At 41.8% G+C, this 21,121-nt stretch overlaps 1 protein-coding gene across 1 annotated transcript in view; it reads right to left on the bottom strand.

Annotated features, from left to right (window-relative positions):
* The window catches only part of ATRN (attractin), a 333,522-nt gene that overhangs the window by 123,033 nt on the left and 189,368 nt on the right, over positions 1 to 21,121 (bottom strand). Inside the window, exons 19-20 of the mRNA XM_033953188.1 lie at positions 18,509 to 18,646; positions 7,771 to 7,864 (exon numbers count right to left, since the gene is read on the bottom strand). Of these exons, the coding sequence (XP_033809079.1) occupies positions 7,771 to 7,864; positions 18,509 to 18,646 (232 nt within the window). The remainder of the gene's footprint in view (positions 1 to 7,770; positions 7,865 to 18,508; positions 18,647 to 21,121) is intronic.

Here is a 21,121-nt window from a genome sequence, read left to right as displayed (position 1 = left end):
GGAGGGTCAGTCAGAAAAGCCTGCATGTTCCCCCAGCTTGCCGCTCTTACCTTAAGCAGCTAATACGGTAGCCTGCAGGATCGCTGGTGCTATAGCGATCCCTTCAGCTGCCCGTTGTCCTCAGTGGCACGTTCTCTCTGCTACGGTCCTGCCCCTGCTCTGACGTCAGGGGAAGGATCGCGGCAGAGAGAATGTGCTGCTGAGGACGACGGGCAGCTGCAGGGATCGCTATAGCACCAGCGATCCTGCAGGCTGCCATATTAGCTGCTTAAAGTAAGAGCAGGGAAGGTGGGGGGAACATGCAGACTTGAGGGGGGAGCAGGCCTTCACAGTAGGGAGGAGGAGGAAGAGTGCCTTCGTGGTGGGGAGGAGGAGGAAGAGTGCCTTCACGGTGGGTGGGGGGCAAGCCTTTGCGGGGGAAGCAGGCCTTCATGGCGGGGAGGAAGAGTGCCTTCGCGGCGGGGAAGCAGGCCTGTGCAGAGGGAGGAGGATGAAGGAGTAAGAGAGGGGAGATGCCAGACCTGGGGTAAAGTGAAGGGAAGAGAGAGACCAAATCAAAAAGAGGGGAAGGAAAGCAGAGGAGAGGTGCTGGACTAATGGAGAGAAGGAGAGAGAAATGCAAGACCACAAGGGGAAGGGTACAAGAGGGACAGATACTGCTCCAAAGTAAGTGGGCAGGGTGCAGGATGGCAGGAGAGATAGTAGGAGAAAGCCTGTACCTGGGGAAGGAGATACAGGAGGTAAGGAAGAGAGAAAGAAGAAGCTGGATATGGGGAGAGATAAGATGCTGGGCATGGAGGGAGCATAGGAACAGGGACACAAGGGGGACAGTACTGGAGAGGAGAATAGGGACAGGGACACAGAAGAGAGATGCTGGATGAAAGGGTAGTTGAGAAAAGAAGAGATGGTGGATCTGTGGATGGTGGGGGTCCATTGCTGCAGCTGCGGGTGATGGAGATGAACAAAAGGAAAGATGCCAGACCTCCGGGGGAGGAAAGGGAAACAGAAGGGGAGGACAGAGATGGAAGATGGATGGTTAGCACGGAGAAAGAAGAAAGGAGAGCCTGATAAGAAGACAACCAGACCAACATGGGACCAACATGATTTGAAAAATGACCAGACAACAAATGGTAGGAAAAATAATTTTATTTTCTGTTTTGTGATTACAATATGTCAGATTTGAAATGTGTATCCTTCCAGAGCTGGTGTAAGATCGTGAACGTGAGCTAGGATTTAACAGAGAGAGGAAAAGTATTTTTGTTTATTTATTTTGTTGACACCACAGGACCAGTGTGGGTAGGAGAGGGCAAAGGGGGTGAAGAGGCTATAAAATAAACCGACCAGGATGTTTGGGAAAAAACACCCAATTGGGCAGGAAAATAGAATCGAAAAATCGATTCAATAGGCTGAATCGAATCAAAATTTTTTTTCCTGAATCAGGCAGCACTATGGGTATGGAAATAAAAATAAAAATTACTAAGAATAAGATTTAAGTATGGTAGAAAAATATTGATAAGGAACAGATTAAAAGCTGAGATAATAAGGGTCTTTGTTATGGAATGACATGAGGAGACAGAAAATAAAATATTGATTAAGAGAAGTATTTCTTGTTAATGAACTAGGTAGGTATAGAAATCATATAGGAGTTGCAAGAGTACATCCTTTCATATGCTTTATAGATTAAGACAATAATATTAAAAAGAATGAATGCTGAATAAAGAAACAATATCGACTAAAAAGCTTATAAGCATGTGTGCACATGATAGAATGCTTTATAGAGTTACTAGTCTTTAAGCCCGTTACATTAACGGGTGCTAGAACATATGTGTGTGTGTCTGTCTTTTTTTCTCTCTCTCTCCTTAGCCGCTTTCTTTCTTTCTGCCTTTCTTTTTCCTTGGCTGTCCATCACCACCCCTTGCCTGCTCCCCCTGTCCATTTTCCCTTCCTTTTACCTCCACTGTGTCCACCACCACCCCTTCACTGCTCTCCTTATGCAGCAGCAGCCCTTCTCCCTTTGTTTTACCTCCCCCCTGTCCAGCAGCACCTCTTTCCTTCTCCCTCTGTCCAACATTAGTCCTCCGTTCCTTTTTCTTCACCTCCCCTGTCCATCAGCATCTCTTTCCTTCTCCCCCTGTCCAGCAGTAGGCATCCCTTCCTTTTTTATCCTCCCTCCTCCTTCTTATCCCTATGATACTCTTACCTTGCTCTGCCCCTGATCAAAGGTTCCCGACAGCTGCCCAGTTGCACCCATTGGAAAAGTTCCCACGGCCGCATCCCGCACCCCTCCTGACGCGGCTCCCGCTGTCCTTTCTGTCTGTCTCTGTCCCTGGCCTCCTTTGCCTGTCTGTCTTTCTGTGTATCTCCCTGACTCTGTGTCTTTCTTCTTTCCTTTATGTCTCCCTTCCTCCCTCTGTCTGTCTGTCCAAAGCAGCATTCCATCCCCCTCCATTTCCCTCCCCCCACTCCATTTCCCTCCCCCTTGTGCACCTGCCCCTGTGTCTTTCTTATTTTCTTTGTGTTTCCCTTCCTCTCTCTGTCTGTCCAAAGCAGCATTCCATCCCCCTTCATTTCCCTCCCCCCACACCAATTCCCTGAGCACCTGCCCCTGTGTATTTCTTATTTTCTTTGTGTTTCCCTTCCTCTCTCTGTCTGTCTGTCCGTCCAAAGCAGCATTCCCTTCCCCTCCATTTCCCTCCCCCCCCCACCAGTTCCCTGTGCAGCAGCATTAGCGTTTCCTCTACCCCCCCCCCCTTTCCCTTCCCGCGGGCCGGACTACAAAGGTGGTGATTCCAGCAGCGCTTGCATCAGTCTCCACACGCTGCTTCGGGCCCTTCTACTGCCCTGATTTACTCTTGCACGTCCCTGATGACATCATCAGAGACGCGGCAGAGCAAATCAGGGCAGTAGAAGGGCCCGAAGCAGCGTGTGGAGACTGATGAACACGCTGCTGGAATCGCCATTCGGGCCCGCAGGAAAAGAAGGGGGTGGGCGGCAAAGGAGAAACGGAGATTGGCGGCGGCGGCAGGAGAAACGGAGAACGTCGTCTGGCTGCGGTCCGGCTTGTGGAGGCGATAGGCTGGTGACGTATTAGCGCGCATGCGCACTCCTTAGGCCAGACCTACAGCGCACGGAACACACAAATAGGAATGCGCATGCGCGAGTTAGCCTTTTATTATATAGGATGTGAAAATATTAGAACATAACTGAAATAAGATGATATTAAAGATAAAATAATTAAAAGTTTAGGTCTGTAGCAGAAAGAGAAAGTAGTGCAGATATGTCTTAATAGTTAGCTTGCTGGAAATCATATGATTTGCTTTGTTACTATGGTATTACTTGATTATAATTAATGAGTGTGATGTAAAAAAATGGTATAAAAGAAAACAGTCCAATTGCTGGATTTGGGATATAGGGACAGAATGCAAAGGGCACCTACACCTCCAAGTTACAAATACTGTTATATTACCATATTCTGATTAATAAATTTGATACTGAATTGCTATCTATCACAGTCTTTGTGTCTTTATTCTGCAGGAACGAAGTTTTCTCCCTTTGGAGGGGATGCTCAGCCTGGACTAATCCCATCCTGTCACACATGATCAAGTTTCGCAGCACTTGATAAAGTTGAATCATCCACCTATTGTCTGATCCAAGGAATACGACAGGTGATGATCGAAATGCTCAAACTTCCAGCACAAGCTGATGCAGAGGATCAGAGTAGGTAGGCTCTGGGTTCTTAGTCTAGAGTGTGAGGTGTGTGCCACAAAGGAGGTCACAGCTGCAACCTCGACTCCTAAAAGGTCAAAGCCTCAAACTGCCTCTTGAAGATCATATCCACTCTGCATCCCTGCGGATCTTTTAAAACCACCCCTCCTTCACTGGGTAGAGAAGTGTATTTAGTCACCTGGGCTACCATGGAGCTTGGGTATAGCAAACATTTGCTGTAATTCATAATCCATGGGATACAGTTTACCAATGGTTTTAGCCACTCTCAGGGAGTCTTCAGGGGTCTCCCAAGGCTCTGTGATTAAAACCCTCATGTCCAGGTGCCACAGAAAAGATGTGGGTTATCTGGACCCTGCTGAGTAGAGAACTCTGCAAAGACAGTTTGCGGAGGATCTTTTTTCAGTTCTCGGAGGGACTTGGTAATGATCTCCATTAGGGCCGAGGATTTAAAAACTCAGCAGACAGAGGGATCATCTCCCTGATCCATAGGCAATAACTCTTGGTCCTCTGAATGGGAGGCTGTGTCACTCATCATGGAAGCCTCACTTTGGGACAGTAAAGTGATCAGATTTAACCCTTTGTCCTCTGAGTCCCTGTCTGAGGGACTATCATAGTCCAGACTGGTCTCTGCTTTTAGGGAGGAAGTGCTTTGAGACTCCAGCGAGGTCTGTGTGCTGTTGTGCTCACTTGTAGACTGAACCAGAACATAAGAATTGCCCTACTGGGACAGACCAAAGGTCCATCAAGCCCAGTATCCTGTTTCCAACAGTGGCCAACCCAGGTTCCAAGCACCTACCTAGATTCCAAGTAGCAAAACAAATTCTATGCTGGTTTATCCTAGGAATAAGCAGTGGATTTCCCTAAGCCATCTCAATAAATGACCCATAGACTTCTCTTTTAGGAAATTATCCAAACCTTTTTTAAACCCCACATAGCTAACTGATTTCACCACATTTTCTGGCAACAAACTTCAGAGTTTAGTTACATGCTGTGTGAAGAAATATTCTCTCCGGTTTGTTTTAAATTTACTACATAGTAACTTCATTGCATGTCCCCTAGTCCTAGTATTTTTGGAAAGTATTTATGGCTGAAGCACTGGGAACGGGATTGCAGAAGACAAATGTAAATAGGGATGGTGGAGTGGTAGTCCCTGATCGATTTTCAGAGGGTTGTGTTCGTGAGGAGCTAGTTAAAATAAAAGTAGGCAAAGCGATGGGGCTGGATGGTGTACATTCGAGGGTGCTGAGTTGGGAATGGTACCGGAATACTGGAGAAGGACAGATGTGGTCCCTCGCCACTAAAGTTGAATTAAGGAAGAAGTAGGAAATTACAGGCCGGTAAGTCTGACTTCTATGGTAAGCAAATTAATGGAAACGCTTTAAAACAGAGAATGGTGAAGTTTCTGGAATCCTGTGGATTACAGGACCGGAGGCAACATGGATTCACTAGAGGTAGGTCTTGTCAGACAAATCTGATCAATTTCTTTCACTGAGTGACCAGAGAATTGGATAGAGAGAGTGTGCTAGATGAGGTGTATTTAGATTTTAGCAAAGCCTTTGACATGTTCCACATAGACGGCGAATAAAATAAACGGAGTGCCCTCGGGATGGGGGGATGGGGCCCAAAATGACAGGCTGGGTCAAGAACTGGTTGAGTGGAAGGCAACACAGGGTAGTGGTCGATGGAGATCACTCTGAGGAAAGGGATGTTACCAGTGGTGTGCCTCAAGATTCTGTTCTTGGACCTGTTCTTTTTAACATTTTTATAAATGATATTGCTGTAGGACCGTCGGATAAGATTTGCCTCTTTGGGGTTGATACCAAAATCTGCAATAGAATAGATACTCCGAATCAGTGAATAACATGAAGAAGGACCTGGCAAAGCTTGAATAATGGTCTGAAATTTGGCAGTTAAAATTTAATGCTAAGAAATTCAAGGTCATGCATTTGGACTGCAAAAACCTGAGGGAACGGTACAGTTTAGGGGGTGAAGAACTTATGTGCACGACAGAAGAGTGGGACTTGAGTGTGATTGTATATGATGATCTTAAGATGGCCAAACAGGTTGAAAAAGTGATGGCAAAAACCAGAAGAATGCTAGGTTGCATAGGGAGAGGTATGGCCAGTAGGAAAAAGGAGGTATTGAAGCCCCTGTATAAGACTTTGATGAGACCTCATTTAGAATACTGTGTACAATTCTGGAGGTCGCACCTTCAAAAAGATATAAAAAGGATGGAGTCAATCCAGAGGAAGGCTAGTAAAATGGTGCATGGTCTCCGTCTTAAGGCATATGGGGACAGATTTAAAGATCTCAATATGTATACTTTGGAGGAAAGATGAGAGGGCAGATATGATAGAGACGTTTAAATACCTACGTGATGTAAATGCAAACGAGTCGAGTCTCTCATTTGAAAGGAAACTCTACATAGGATGTATTTAAGAGGGCATAGGATGAATTTAAGAGGTGAAAGGCTCCGGAGTAATCTAAGGAAATACTTTTTTACAGAAAAGGTGGTAGATGCATGGAACAGTCTCCTGGAAGAGGTGGTGGAAACAGAAACTTTGTCTGAATTCAAGAAAGCGTGGGATAGGCACATGGGATATGTTAAAGCAAAGAAGAGATAATGGTTACTGTGGATGGACAGACTGGATGGGCTATTTGGCTTTTATCTGCCATTATGTTTCAATGTTTCTACTCCACTCATTATTTTGTAGACCTATATCATATCACCCCTGAGCTGTCTCTTCACCAAGCTGAAGAGCCCTAGCCGCTTCAGCTTTTTCTCATAGGGAAGTCATCCCATCCTTTTTATCATTTTTGTCGCCCTTCTCTGTACCTTTTCTAATTCCGCTATATCTATTTTGAGATACAGCGACAAGAACTTCACACAGTATTTGAGGTGTGGCTGTACCATAGAGCGATACAAGGGCATTATAACATTTTCATCTTTGTTTTCAATTCTTTTCCTGATAATTCCTAACAACATATCCTCAACAATGACACCTAGATCCTTTTCCTGGGCAGTGACTCCTAACATAGAACCCAGCCATCACATAGCTATAGTTCAGGTTCCTCTTTTCCACATGCATCACTTTGCACTTGCTCACATTAAACGTCATTTGCCATTTTGACACCCAGTCTTCCAGTTTCACAAGGTCCTCTTGCAATTTTTCACAATCCTTTAAACAACTTTGTGTCATCAGAAAATTTAATTATCTCACTAGTTATTCCCATTTCTAGATCATTGATAAATATGTGGGCAAGAAAACTGGTTTGTTTGGTTTTTTGGACCATGGTTGTGGAATACGTAATGACCACATTAAAATGTATTTTAAAGCATGTTAATGTGGTCTGCAGTAATGGTTTCCATGCAAGTTAATACCCGCACTAAAACCATTTGAGCATTGCTTGGCCAGCAAAACTGTGTTAAAAATGCAGTAATGCTTCATGTATCAGCCCCTCAGTCCCTGGCCAGCTACTTATCAATGAGCTGCAACTGTTTGACATTCAGGTGTGGGGAAAAGGTCTAAAAGAAAACAAAGGTCCACAGTAAAGAAATTGAAGAAACCAAGGTCCTGGATGCACAATACTCTGACACCACAATGAAAATTATCGTGGCAGGAGAGATTTTTCCCCAATATGCACACTATTTATGTGAAGCAGCACCAGTAAAAGAGGGAAGAGCTGTGCCTGGTGCCTGCTCAGAAGAGCAATCACTAGGCACAGCTTCTCCCTATCCCTGCTGTCAATTATTTTTTTGCTGCTTTCCCTGCCCACCTATCAGTGCCAGCAGGACTCCTCAAAGCTGCTGCTTCAGGGATTCCCATGCCACTCAGCTGTTTGGATCTTCCCCTGCTGGCTCTGTGCTGAAAATCCTTTTGTGGTTCAGCAGGGTAGCTTTCCATGCCAGTAAGAGTGCTTTAATGATTCTTATTGCCACAGAAAGCTTTTCAGCATCTGGGTCCAAGTGGAGGGATCAAGTCTAATTTTGTGTATGAATGTATTAGCTTTGAAATAAATATCAATATGAAAAGTAAAACTCACAGTTGGCACTCATCTCCTTTTATACCCTTAGTGGTACAGAAACACTTGCCAGTGTTTGTGTTGCAAACAGATGCATGGCCATTACACTTGCAGGCTGTAGAAGAGACACAGAGTTAGTTGGTTTGTGAATTTAAAAAAAAAACCCTCATAACAGGTTAAAAAGAAGTAAATTATTATTATTCAGTTTTACACTGTTTTCAAAGCAGTAGCATACAAATTTAGCAAAAGTCAGAGTCCCTGTTTATTCAAACTTACATAAAATGAAAACAGATTTAAGTAGAGAAAACAGCAAATAAACCCATTTTTATAAATATTATCCATATCTTTATTTTATTCTTCTGATAATATAATCCAAAAAAAAACCCCAAAAGCAATAAATACTGAATCCACATTAAAGGAGGCAATTCACAATCATAAAATAAGCAAGGATAAGCAACACCACAGCAATAAACCAAACAACTACAGAGGGAATCTCAGAAGACAGAGGCTGTCATGAAATTTCAGAGAAAATGGCAGTTGCTGCAGAATACAGCAGCAAGACTGATTCATGGTGCAAAAAAGTTTTTTGAGGGATCTTCATTTTATAACAGTGGTCTCAAATTCAAATCTTTTGCAGGGCCACATTTTGGATTTGAAGGTACTTGGAGGGCCTCAGAAAAAATAGTTAATGTCTTATTACAGAAATGACAATTTTGCATAAGGTAAAACTCTTTATAAATCTTTCCTTTTAGCTAAGTCTTAATAATAATAATAATGTCATTTATAGCTAAAGAGATATATGATCAAGAAACTGTTTTATTTTGCGATTATGATAAAAATACCGATGGCCTCAAAATAGTACCTGGCGGGCCGCATGTGGCCCCCGGGCCGCATGTTTGAGATCACTGGCCTATATGGTATATAAAATAGAAAAGCAAAGAAAAAAACAATAAAGAACAGAAATGAAATAAAATTTTAAAAGTAATTAAATCTAAGGCTCCTTTTACTAAGATGCGCTAGTGTTTTTAGTGCGCACTGCCCCCCCGCACTACGTGCCAAGAACTAACGCCAGCTTAATGCTGGCGTTAGTGTCTAGCGCACATGGCAATTCTGCGCGTGCTAAGCGCACACTAAAACCGCTATCGCAGCTTAGTAAAAGGAGCCCTAGGTAATCTATATCTAAAAAGAAAATAATTTTGTTCAAATCTTGCTTAAATAGTTGCCAAAAAACAGGATCACAATTTACCAAACTTCTTATAAAAATGCTAAACCAAAAAGATGCATCTTAATCATTAATCTAAATTTTACATAAGAAAATTCAGAACGAATCATAACTGGAAGAGAATTCTACAAGCGGGGGGTGCTGGGAGTGTTACCCTCGCTTTGGGTATTTTTTGGTTCGAAGAAAGAGAGGGGAAGGGACACTTGTCAGGAGAGAGAGGGGGGTTTAATTTTTAATTTTTTTAAATCGGGCTGATATTTTGCATGTGTAAAACATGCAAAATATCAGCCCGATTTAAAAAAAATTTTTTAAAGCTGGCAGAGCTCTGACAGAGGTGTCAGGAGGCTGCTTCTCCTGTCACTACTGTGAGGGCTCAATCCGGTCCGTGCAGTCAGTTGGGCACATGCCTCCGATCACCCCCATTTGTATGCAATGGCTGGCAAATCAGTCAGCCTGCCTTCAATCGTACACGGATCGGAGGGTTAGTGAATCTAGCCCATTGTATGCTTCTCAAAATTCATTCCTATCAGAACACATATAACTCCTATGCAAATACGGGACCAAAAACTAAAAGTACTAATATATAAAAAAGAAACCCTAAGATTCAAGAGTCTGCATGCAGTACAACCCCCAGAGAAAAAAACCCAAATGTATTTCTTCCTGAGCAATACAAAAAATAGACAGCAAATTAAAATTCTCAAAATTGATACAATTCAAACACTAAATTGAAAATAAAATAATTCCCCCTACCTTTGTTGTCTCCCTCTCCACGCTGTGCCTCCCACTGGCGGGTGTCTTACTTTCTGGCCATTTTATGCAGCCCGCAGTCCGATGCCCCCAGTGTTTTCTTGTGGCCGGCTCCCTCCGCCTCACAGTCGCAGTGTGCACGAAGCTGCGTGCAGTGGCTCCTCGTGCATTCTGCGCCTGAACTCGAAGCCTTCGATCGCAACATCAGAGGGAATGCTTCTGGATGAGGCATGGGATGCGTGAGGAGCCACTGCATACGACTGCACCTTTGCACAAGCTCTCTGGCACTTTAAAACTTTGTTTTTAATTCACCTGTATTTTAATTTTAATTTTTAATTTTTAAACTTATCTTTGTTTTAATTATCTTACTGTTTAACTTTTTATCTAGCCTTACAACTCCTTCTGCCGCTGTGCAGCGGCAGCGCGCCGGACACCTCCCCCATCAGCCTTACAGCTCCTTCTGCCGCCGCGCAGCGGCAGTGTGCCGGACACCTCCCCCATCAGCCTTACAGCTCCTTCTGCCGCCACACAGCGGCGGCGCGCCGGACACCTCCCCCATCAGGTCAGCTGATGCTCCATTTAAACGGGCCTTCTGCGGCACACGCCGCAGAGGCGCGCGCCGAAGGAGCACGCAAAAGGAGCAGATCCTGCTCCTTTGTGCGCTCCTTCGTGCGCAGCCAGAGGGCGGTACAAAAAATCGACCTTTTTGTTCCACTAACAGTACTAGAATACCATACATTATTAGTTTATTATATTTTTTACTGTTAGGCTTTCACTTCATTGGTAACCTCACTCTTGACTTTATCCATCCATTACAACCCAACATGTTAGCTAATTCATCCGGAAATAATATCCCATCATTCTGGGGCCATCGTCCTACAACACATAAAATAATCACCCCACCCTACTCTTCTCTTTTAAAAATTCCCATTACTACCTTTACCTGCAATAGTACAGTAACACGCAATATTAGTAGTTTAAGTTTTGGGCTAATTAACGCCAGATCTATCAAAAACAAATATCACTTAATAAAAGACGAAATCGATAATAAAAAATTACAAGCTCTATTCATTACAGAAACCTGGCTCGCAGAGGGAGAAGAAGCCTATCTATCGTACTGCTGCCCTCCCAACTACAACTACCTATTTAACCATCATCATAACCGTAAGGGTGGAGGCTTAGCCGTCATCTATAAACACAATTTTCTAAATTTACTCGATCAATCCCCGAAAGCTGCCACAATCGAGTTTCTCCAACTAAAATGCAATTTAAATAACCAACTTAATTTTCTTTTATTATACGTTCCACCACCTATAGATTTAAATAAACTTTCACTACTTCAAGACATTATATTCGACTTTTCTTCTGCGACAACCATTCCATTTATTCTAGGGGACCTAAATATCCATTTCGACGACCCCACTAATTCTAATACAAAAGATCTACTTAATATTCTAACACCCCTCAGTTTACACCCACAAATAACAGTTCCTACTCACATAGCTAATCACACATTAGACATGATCTTTGTACCACTGTCCCAAAAGCCTAACATCTCAGATCTGTCGGTCGTGCCCATCCCCTGGTCTGACCATCATTTCATAACTTTTACTTTTTCTAAACTTAACATTTCACATCTACTTCCTAAAACTAAAACCATTACTCTTAGAGATTTTAATAACCTCGACAACAAAGATATATCTTCAATGCTTGACCCAGAAATCTTAACTGCATTCTCTGACTCCATTGATAATCAACTGTCTGCCTGGAACTCATCTTTGACATCCCTCCTTGATAAAGTATCCCCACTAACATCTAAAACTATTTCTCATCGTAGAATTATTAATCCTTGGTACACTTCAGAGCTTCAAATGTTCAAACAACAATTACGTTCTCTAGAAAGAAAATGGCGACAAAACAAAACACCTGACAACCTCCAAAAATATAGGGAAAACGTTTCATCATACAAGACCAAAATCAATCTGGCAAAGAAATCCTATTATTCCAATAAAATTGAAAAAGCAAAAAATTCTTCCATACTTTACAACATTCTAAAATCTATGGACCCAAAAAATAAATTACATAATCCCATGCAAAAATCCTCATTAAAAGCTCAAGAACTAGCCGACGCATTCACTCAAAAGATAAATAATATTCGCAACTCTTTCTCACAAAACACATTAACCAACTCTAAAACCACAGCTCAATCAGAACTCATTCCGACAGCAAAATGTTCAAATTTCAAAATCCCATCCCTTCAAGATATTGAATCCTTATTTCAACAAGTCAATTTAAAAAGTTCCCGATCCGAAATAATTCCTCCTTTTTATTTGAAAAAACACTTCTCACATTTTGGCCCATTCATACCATCACTCATTCAGAATAGCTTACTCACCTCTACAGTCCCACCTCAATGGAAGACTGCTTCCATTACCCCCATCGTCAAAAATCATAAGATCAGCATCAATGAAGTATCCAATTACCGCCCGATAGCAAATATACCATTTATTGCAAAACTAACTGAAAAACTGATTTTTAATCAACTTTCCGACTTCTTCGAGAAAACAAATGCTTTACACCCTAATCAAACTGGATTCAGAAAATTCCACAGCACCGAATATTCATTAATAGGCCTAACCTCGAATATCCAATACTATCTAGACCACCACAAATCTGTTATTCTTTTTTCTTTAGACATATCTGCTGCCTTTGACACCATAGATCATGATTTGCTTTTAAACAGACTTGAGGAAAAAGGAATAACTGAGAGAGTTTTAGAATGGTTTAATTCATATCTTGCTAATCGAAATTCCTTTGTTAGATTCAATAACGAAGATTCCATTTCTTATACATCAACATTTGGAATCCCGCAAGGATCCATTTTGTCCCCTTCATTATTTAACATTTTCCTTTCACCATTATTAGAGATCTGTCAGGCTTTAGGCTTTATTCCATTTTCATACGCAGATGACATTCAACTTATACATCCCCTGGACCCGGGTGACAACATAGAAATCTCTTCTATTAATCAAAAACTAGAACAAATACAAAATTGGCTTAACACAAATAAATTAGCTTTAAACATTAATAAGACTAAATCTATGCTATTCAATTGGAAAAAAGATATATCACTCTCAAAACCGTTCTATCTTAATAACATCCCAATCAATTTGGTATCTTCAGTTAAAATTCTTGGTTTACTGCTAGATGACAAATTAACCTATCACGAACATATTTCTCTCACCGTTAAAAATTGTTTCTTTAAACTACGTCAGATTAGGTCAATCGCTAAATTTCTTAGTCTATCCTCATTAAAGATACTAATCCATTCCTTTATAATAACAAAAATTGATTACTGTAATGCCCTATTTATAAACATTACACAAAAAGAAAAAAGGAGATTACAGATAATTCAGAATACGGCCATAAAATTAATTTACAATGCAAAAAAATTCGACCACGTATCCCCATTATTAATAGACGCTCACTGGCTACCAATCGGTCATAAGATTTTGTTCAAAATAATGCTTCTTATTTTTAAGACCTTGGCATCCAGTGAACCACAATTCATTTCTAGATCATTGATCCCATATAAAACTCAACGCTCTTTGCGATCATCAGATCAAAACTTACTTTCTGTACCTTCATTGAAAATCATAGGGACCAGAAGATTAGACATGTTCACTGTGGCGGGTCCACAATGGTGGAATGCCCTTCCTCAGTACATTAGATCAGAACATGATATTGTAACATTTAAAAAAACTTTAAAAAACCTATTTATTTAATGATACCTATAACTCTTGAAACCTTTTTATTTGTTTTAACAACACTATATAGATTGTGCTTTGGTATTTTGTTCCCTTTCCTCTTGTTTTTCCCTTCTTTTCTTGCCATACCCAATATTGTAACTTTTAACTCCTTTCCTCACCCCTCATGTAAGTATTAATTGAAATGTTATTGTTATTATGTTAAGTTTCTTAATCTATTTTACTTAGACTATGTACATCGCCTAGCAATTGTAATAGGCGATTCATCAAAAGCTTAAATAAACTTGAAACTTGACTGCATGGCTGTGAGGAGGAGGGAGCCAGCCACAAGAGAACACTGGGGGCATTGGACCGCGAGCCACATAAAACAGCTAAGCGGGCCGGATTCAGACCACGGGCCTTGAGTTTGACACCTGTGCTCTAAGAGATCCCACGTGCCTATCCCATGCCCTCCTGAATTCAGACACAGTCTCTGTCTCCACCACCTCTTCTAGAAGACCGTTCTATGCATCTACAACCCTTTCTGTAAAAAAGTATTTCCTTAGATTACTCTGGAGCCTGTCACCTCTTAACTTCATCCTATGCCCTCTCATTACAGAGTTTCCTTTCAAATGAAAGAGACTCGACTCATATGCATTTACATTAAGCTGTTATTTAAACTCATGCGCATTTACATTACATAGGTATTTAAACATCTCTATCGTATCTCCCCTCTCCCGTCTTTCCTCCAAAGTATATCGATTGAGATCTTTAAGTCTGTCCCCATACGCCTTTTGATGAAAACCACATACCATTTTAGTAGCCTTCCTCTGGACTAACTCCATCCTTTTTATATCTTTTTGAAGGTGTGGTCTCCAGATTGTACACAATATTCTAAATGAGATCTCTCCAAAGTCTTATACAGGGACATCAATACCTCCTTCTTCCTAGCGGCCATATCTTTTCCTCTACACCCTAGCATCCTTCTAGCTTTCGCTGTCAATAGTATGCTGAACCTTAGAGCACTTGTCCATTCTCGGAAGCATATGGCAGAAAGATGTCAACCATAGCTTCTGAAACCTCCTCCTTCTCCCAGGAGTTTGTTGCACCCTTCAGTTCATTCCAAAGCATGCAAAAGCTCTAGAATAAAATACAGGAGAAAGATGGATACAGGACATGCCCTGAAACCAAGGTTGTGATCTGCTCATACAACATCATAATTGTTAATAATGATAATGTAAAGTATAAATGAAAGAACATTACCATTGAACAGTAAAACACATCAAAGAAAAGGAACAGCTTGAATATCTGTCGAGCTCAATTATCTCTTTAGATCTTATTTAAAACTGATTCTGAAACCATAGTCTAACTGGGAGAGAAAATTATGGAGAGGACCATGAAGCATAAGGCAGAAACAGGCGCATCAGAAATTATTGGGCAGGGGATATAGCATACCATTCCTATTTACTGGAAAAGATATTATCAAGGTAAGAACCTAATCTTTCTTTCCAGTGCAACAGGAATGGTATGCTGAAGTCCCGGGTGGGAGAGAAAAGCCTATTTCATTACTGAGGATCCAAAAGCTGAATCCTCTTGCGCTTCCACATCCACCCTATAGAATTTAGTGTAAGTGTATAGGGAAAAGCATGTCACAGATCTACATATCTCTTCTGGGGTTATCACCCTTGATTCCGCCCAAGAGGAAGCTACACCTCTGGTTTCCATGTGGAATTGGGGCACTTTTAGTGCTATGTTGACCGACTTCAGATCTAGGATTGGTTTCCAGGCATTCAAGCCTTTCTTGGGTACTATTAAGTATATAGAGTATCTGCCCAAGCCCAATCTTCAGGTGGTACTGACTCTACAGCTTGAACAGCTACAAGCCACTTCACCACTGCGCAGACTGACTGCTTTCTCTGGATGTCCAGTCAGAGAATCCACAAAGAAGTCTACCAGAGGACATAAAAAGATGTGAACTTGTAACCCTCTCAAATGATATCTAGCACCCAGTAGTCTGAGCAAATCTGCGCCTAAGTCTCCCAATAAGCAGACAACCGTCCTATCTGGAGAATGACAGCTACCAACATGGCATCATTGGGCTTTCTTGGCGGCTGCTGCAGCATGAGAACTGGAGGTCTGGGGGTCACCTGTTGCTGCCAAACCTGTCGAGAACCTTGATACAATTTCTGGGTAGAGGACCCTCTGGTGTACTGATGAAATCGCCAAGAACCTCAAAAAGTATCACAACCAAACCCTCTAGGGGCATGTGGTCTGCTGTCTGGTAAGGATTTAGGGTGCTGATCTGTCACACTGGCAATAAGATCATCCAATCCCTTACCAAAGAACATTGGCCTTTGAAGGGAAGCCTGCTCAGTGTGGCTTTGGAAGCTGAATCTCCCATCCATTGCCTGATCCAAAGCATTCTGTGGGCAGAAACAGAATAAGCCAAAACTTTGCTCAAGACCCTGAATATGTCATACAGTGCATCAGCTACATAATACACTCCCACTATTAACAGCTGGGGGAAGCATCATCATCAGCCGTGGGAATTCAATGTAATCTTATATGGAAGGCACCTGCTATGAAAGAAGCTGCTGCTGCCGCTTTTAGTCCCAAAACCAAGGTCACAAATTGACTTTTGAGGATTACATCTATCCTGCAATTCTGTGCATTCTTTAAAATCACTCCACCCTCACTAAGCAGAGAAGTATGTTTGGTAACTTGAGCTACTAACGAATCCACCTTGGGTGGGACAAACAACTGTTGAAACTCATGAAACATCAAGTACAACTTTGCCATGATCCTGGAAATCCTCAATGCTCAATGAGCAGCATTGTAATGTCTGGATGCAAAGGGAAAAGAGCAGTCTGAGCTTTAGTATTACCCATGACAGAACACTGTGAAGGAAAGGTCTGCTGGGGTTGAAGTTTTAATTTCCAAAACGAGTCTGTGATAATCTCTAGCAAAGCTGCAAACTTAAAAAGCCAGCGCAACATCGGGTCTTCTCTCTGGTCAAGGAGCTTGAGACACTGAGTCTCTAATTATTTCTTTATTAAATTTCAAGTTTTCATGATAATAACGAATCACAACATAATAACTGTACAATAGAAAGCCATAAAAAATACAAAAATATTTCTGGATACAATAATTTAAAAAACAAATAATTATCTTGTACAGTTAGTTAGTCCCCAATTATAATGAGAGGCGGTGATAATAACAGACATAGACACTGAGTCTTTTAAGATTAAAGATTCACTCTGGGGTAGCAAAGGCATTGACTCTGACCCACAGTTCTCCCAGTCCATTTCAGCATAATCAAGATGTACTGAGGCAGACAGAGGCATTTTAATCAAAATCAGGAAGATAGCCACCACAGCATGATGGTGGAACAAAAAAATAACCCAGGTGAGCAATATTAAAAAATTTAAGAAAGGGGTTTTTAAAGTTGGGGGACTCTAAACCAGGCCTTAGCAACCCCAAAACAACCATTTTTAGATCCCCCTCCATTCTCCCATAAGTTATTATAGCCTGCACTCACTGTTCTATGCTGGTACTGTGCCTACTTCAGCTCACACTACAGCTGGATAATGAAGAAGACCTCTGCCACAGACTCTGGGTTCAAATGTAGCAATCTTTGGGCTGCCAGTCAGACTGAGGCCAGACTGAGACTGCAGACACCCACACCTCAAACACATTGTCAAGGAGGAGAAAAACGCAGCCAGCAACCGCCAAAGCCCACCAGACAGCCACGGGGACAAACAGCCTGTGCTCAAGCTCCAGAGTGTCTAGGAGCGAGCCAAGCTACTACGGAAACAAACCTTACACTCTACAGATGCCAATGCCGGCAATACCAATGCCAACACTGTTAGCTACAGACTTCTGCTCAAAGAGTCTGTGTCTTCTCCCAGGCAAAGCTGTTCCAGAGCTGCTAGGGACCTCTTGAGCAGCAAAAGCCTCCAAACTCAGATAAAAAGAACCACTCCCACCCCCCCGAAATTAAAAATGTTAACTCAGCAAGGCATAAGAACATAAGAATTGCTGCTGCAGGGTTAGACCAGTGGTCCATCATGCCCAGCAGTTCGCTCACGCGGCGGCCCTCTGGTCAAAGACCAGCACCCTAACCGAGACTAGCCCTACCAGCGCCCGTTCTTGTTCAGCAGGAACTTGTCTAACTTTGTCTTGAATCCCTGGAGGGTGTTTTCCCCTATAACAGCCTCCGGAAGAGCGTTCCAGCTTTCTACCACTCTCTGGGTGAAGAAGAACTTCCTTACGTTTGTACGGAATCTATCCCCTTTCAACTTTAGAGAGTGCCCTCTCGTTCTCCCTACCTTGGAGAGGGTGAACAACCTGTCCTTATCTACTAAGTCTATCCCCTTCTCTGATCTGTTCGTGATCCCCTTCTTTATCATTCCTAGCATTCTGTTTGCACTTTTTGCTGCCGCCACACATTGCGTGGACTTGTCGATCAGAACTCCCAAGTCCCTTTCCTGGGAGGTCTCTCCAAGGACATCCTGTATTCGTGCATGAGATTTTTGTTACCGACATGCATCACTTTACACTTATCCACGTTAAACCTCATCTGCTATGTCGATGCCCATTCCTCGAGCCTGATTATGTCACATTGCAGATCTTTGCAATCCCCCTGGGTCTTCACCACTATGAATAAGTTCGTATAGTCTGCGAATTTAATCACCTCGCTCATCGCACCTATGTCCAGAAAGACATCTTCCAACTTGCGAGACAGATGGATCCCAACAATTCAAATAGGTATTCATCTGTAGAAGAAAAGACTGAGGAACTACAACACATCTCACTGAGGAAGGAGGTGGAGCTGAAAAAGGTAGATGATGCATTGTCTTCTACACAACTCATAGTTAAGAGAGGAAAATAACCCATTGGTCAAGACTGAGGCACCCTTTGCACCAGAACTACTCGTTAGGTTACAAATACAGTACAGTACTTATCACCTTGCATAATTTTGCTATCACGACACAATCTTTGAAAGAAAAGCAGCATTTTTTTTGAATGGCTGGGTATCACTTACACTGACATGTTCCCCCATTGGTAGGGTCTCCATAGTAACCAGAAATACATGTATCACAGTTTTTGCCTGTCGTCAGATTCTCACACTTTTCACAAATGCTTTCATTGATGCATTTACTATGGCCATTGCACTGGCATGCTGAAGAAAAGAATAACCTTGATAAGAACAATATTTTAAAAAGTGAAGTAACATTTTCAAGTACGAACTGCATCCTGATAAATTTCAGACAAATAAGCATAAGATACATTAAAAAAAATTATTCTCTACATCAGGGGTGTCAAAGTCCCTCCTCGAGGGCCGTAATCCAGTCGGGTTTTTCAGGATTTCCCCAATGAATATGCATTGAAAGCAGTGCATGCACATAGATCTCATGCATATTCATTGGGGAAATCCTGAAAACCCGACTGGATTCCGGCCCTCGAGGACCGACTTTGACACCTGTGCTCTACATGATACTCAGATGCACTTTTTTTTTTTCCAAACAAGTAACAAATTTTATAATTTAATAAGCAGTTTCCCTGTGGGTTACTATATTTATGCTTCTAACAAAAATAGTTTATTAAGAAAATACTAAAGCTGGAACTAGTTAGAGAATATTTACAGAGACTGCAGGACATTAGAAAAAGCAGTTACTTACCGTAACAGGTGTTATCCAGGGACAGCAGGCAGATATTTTCACGTGGGTGATGTCATCCATGGAGCCCAGTACGGATAGTGGTAAAAGTATATTGCCACTTTAAGATTTTTAGAAAGTTTGCGACTGCCCGCATCGAGCATGCACGAGTGCTTTCCTGCCCGATGCCAGTTTGCGAGGTCATCAGTTCTATGCCCAAGTGAAGAAGCCAACTAGGGGAGGTGGGCGGGTTGTGAGAATATCTGCCTACTGTCCCTGGATAACTCTTGTTACGGTAAGTAACTGTGCTTTATCCTTAGACAAGCAAACAGCATATTCTCACATGTGGGACTTTAGTAAAGGGATGGAGGAAGAGTTGGCCTCTAGGGAAACAAACGTTTGTGCCTCACAAGAAAATCAGGTATACTGTCTGATACAAGTAGGCGGAGGCAAGGGAATGAAATACAGACTAAACAGAAGAACCCTATCCTCCAGAATTCCTATGGCAGACTCAGTCTCTTCCCATTGGATAGTTTCAAGAAAACTAGGGAAAAAAAACAGTAGAAAGGAGAGAAAAATGTTACTGTGGACCATAGAAAGAAATAGTGGCCACATGTTTAAAAATGCTCCCATTGAGGGCTACAAGAGAGCTCTGGTATGTCTTGAAAATGACCAGAGCCAATACAAAGAAGGCAGTAAGAAGCAGCCCTTCCTAAGAAATATGCTGAAAAAAAGGGAAACCAGCAAAGAAGTGTAGTAAAGCCATGGTGAACAGGGGATGGAAATGTGGGATATCCCTATATGGAAGGAAAACAAAGAAAAAGATATGCAATGTTACTGCAGAAACTGGTCTCATCCTCTACTGAAAGGGCGAAGTTAGCTCAGAAACTTGAGAATCAAGCAAGAGAATATATGAGAGTAGAGACACTTTGCTTCATCTTTGCACGCAAGTTTCTACTCTGCAATCCATCTCAGCGAGACAGATGATGCAATTCATGGGTCACATGGCCTCCACACAGTTCATGCTACCCCCTTTGCAAGACTTCATCTCAGAACAGCTCAGTGGACTGTAGCATCTCAATGGTCTCAAGTTTTGGATCCCTTCTGAAAGAAAAGAAAGGGGAAAAAGAGCTACCATAATCTGGTTACAAATAGTGGGAAAGTACAGCAAGAAAAAATATGTGCACTAATAGAAGTACTGTAAATTATAAAATGATCAAAATTTAGTTGTATTCTGTTCTCAATTTTTTGAAATAAGAATTAAAAAAAAAACATAACAAGCTACACAAAGTCAAGCCTGTTAAGTGAACTGCTTGATACCAAACTATTAGTTTATTCCTGAACTAAGAAATATCAACTGAAGGTGAAGAAACACTGTAGAGCTGAAGGTGAACGAATAAAATGGACAGAGGCAATGTGCCTGTAAGTTAGAGTTCCTTCATAGGCTTTTATTAAGCAAGAGAGATAGGCAGAACTACACAAAGAAGGTGGCCATAAAGCAAGAGAGAGAAATAAGAGTAACTATGCAATCAGAAGGAAAGTATTATTGCACAGATAATATGAGAGTAAGAGAAATTCTTCAAGAAAAGATAGAAAGGCTGACGGTAGAACAGAAAGTTCAGTAGCCCAACGGAAAAAAAAATCGTAGACTCAATACGAGGCATTAATTTTGCACTGTAGCAATACAAGCCAGATAAAACATGGAGAGCACTTACTGCTGGAAACTAATTCCAGCTGAAAACATATGATAGATACTAAAGAGTGGAAGAAACCAGATATAGTGTCATGGGGGAATGAAAAATAATAGTAGCACACAAGAAATGCACAGAATCAACTTTAGAATTCTCTGTGCAAACAGCACAGAGTTCCCAAATAAAAGAAATAAGCGAAATATAATTTGGAGTGGTTACAGCAAGCTACAAAACCAACATCACAGGATGTAAATGGTAGCATTGCCAGATTGAGTTTGATTTTGATTGGCAATCCTTTGAAATTCAACA

The sequence above is a fragment of the Geotrypetes seraphini genome, chromosome 1 (assembly GCF_902459505.1).
Source record: "Geotrypetes seraphini chromosome 1, aGeoSer1.1, whole genome shotgun sequence".
NCBI lineage: Eukaryota > Metazoa > Chordata > Amphibia > Gymnophiona > Dermophiidae > Geotrypetes > Geotrypetes seraphini.
The sequence above is the reverse complement of the archived record's forward strand: the minus strand, read 5'-3'. Positions and strand labels throughout refer to the sequence as shown.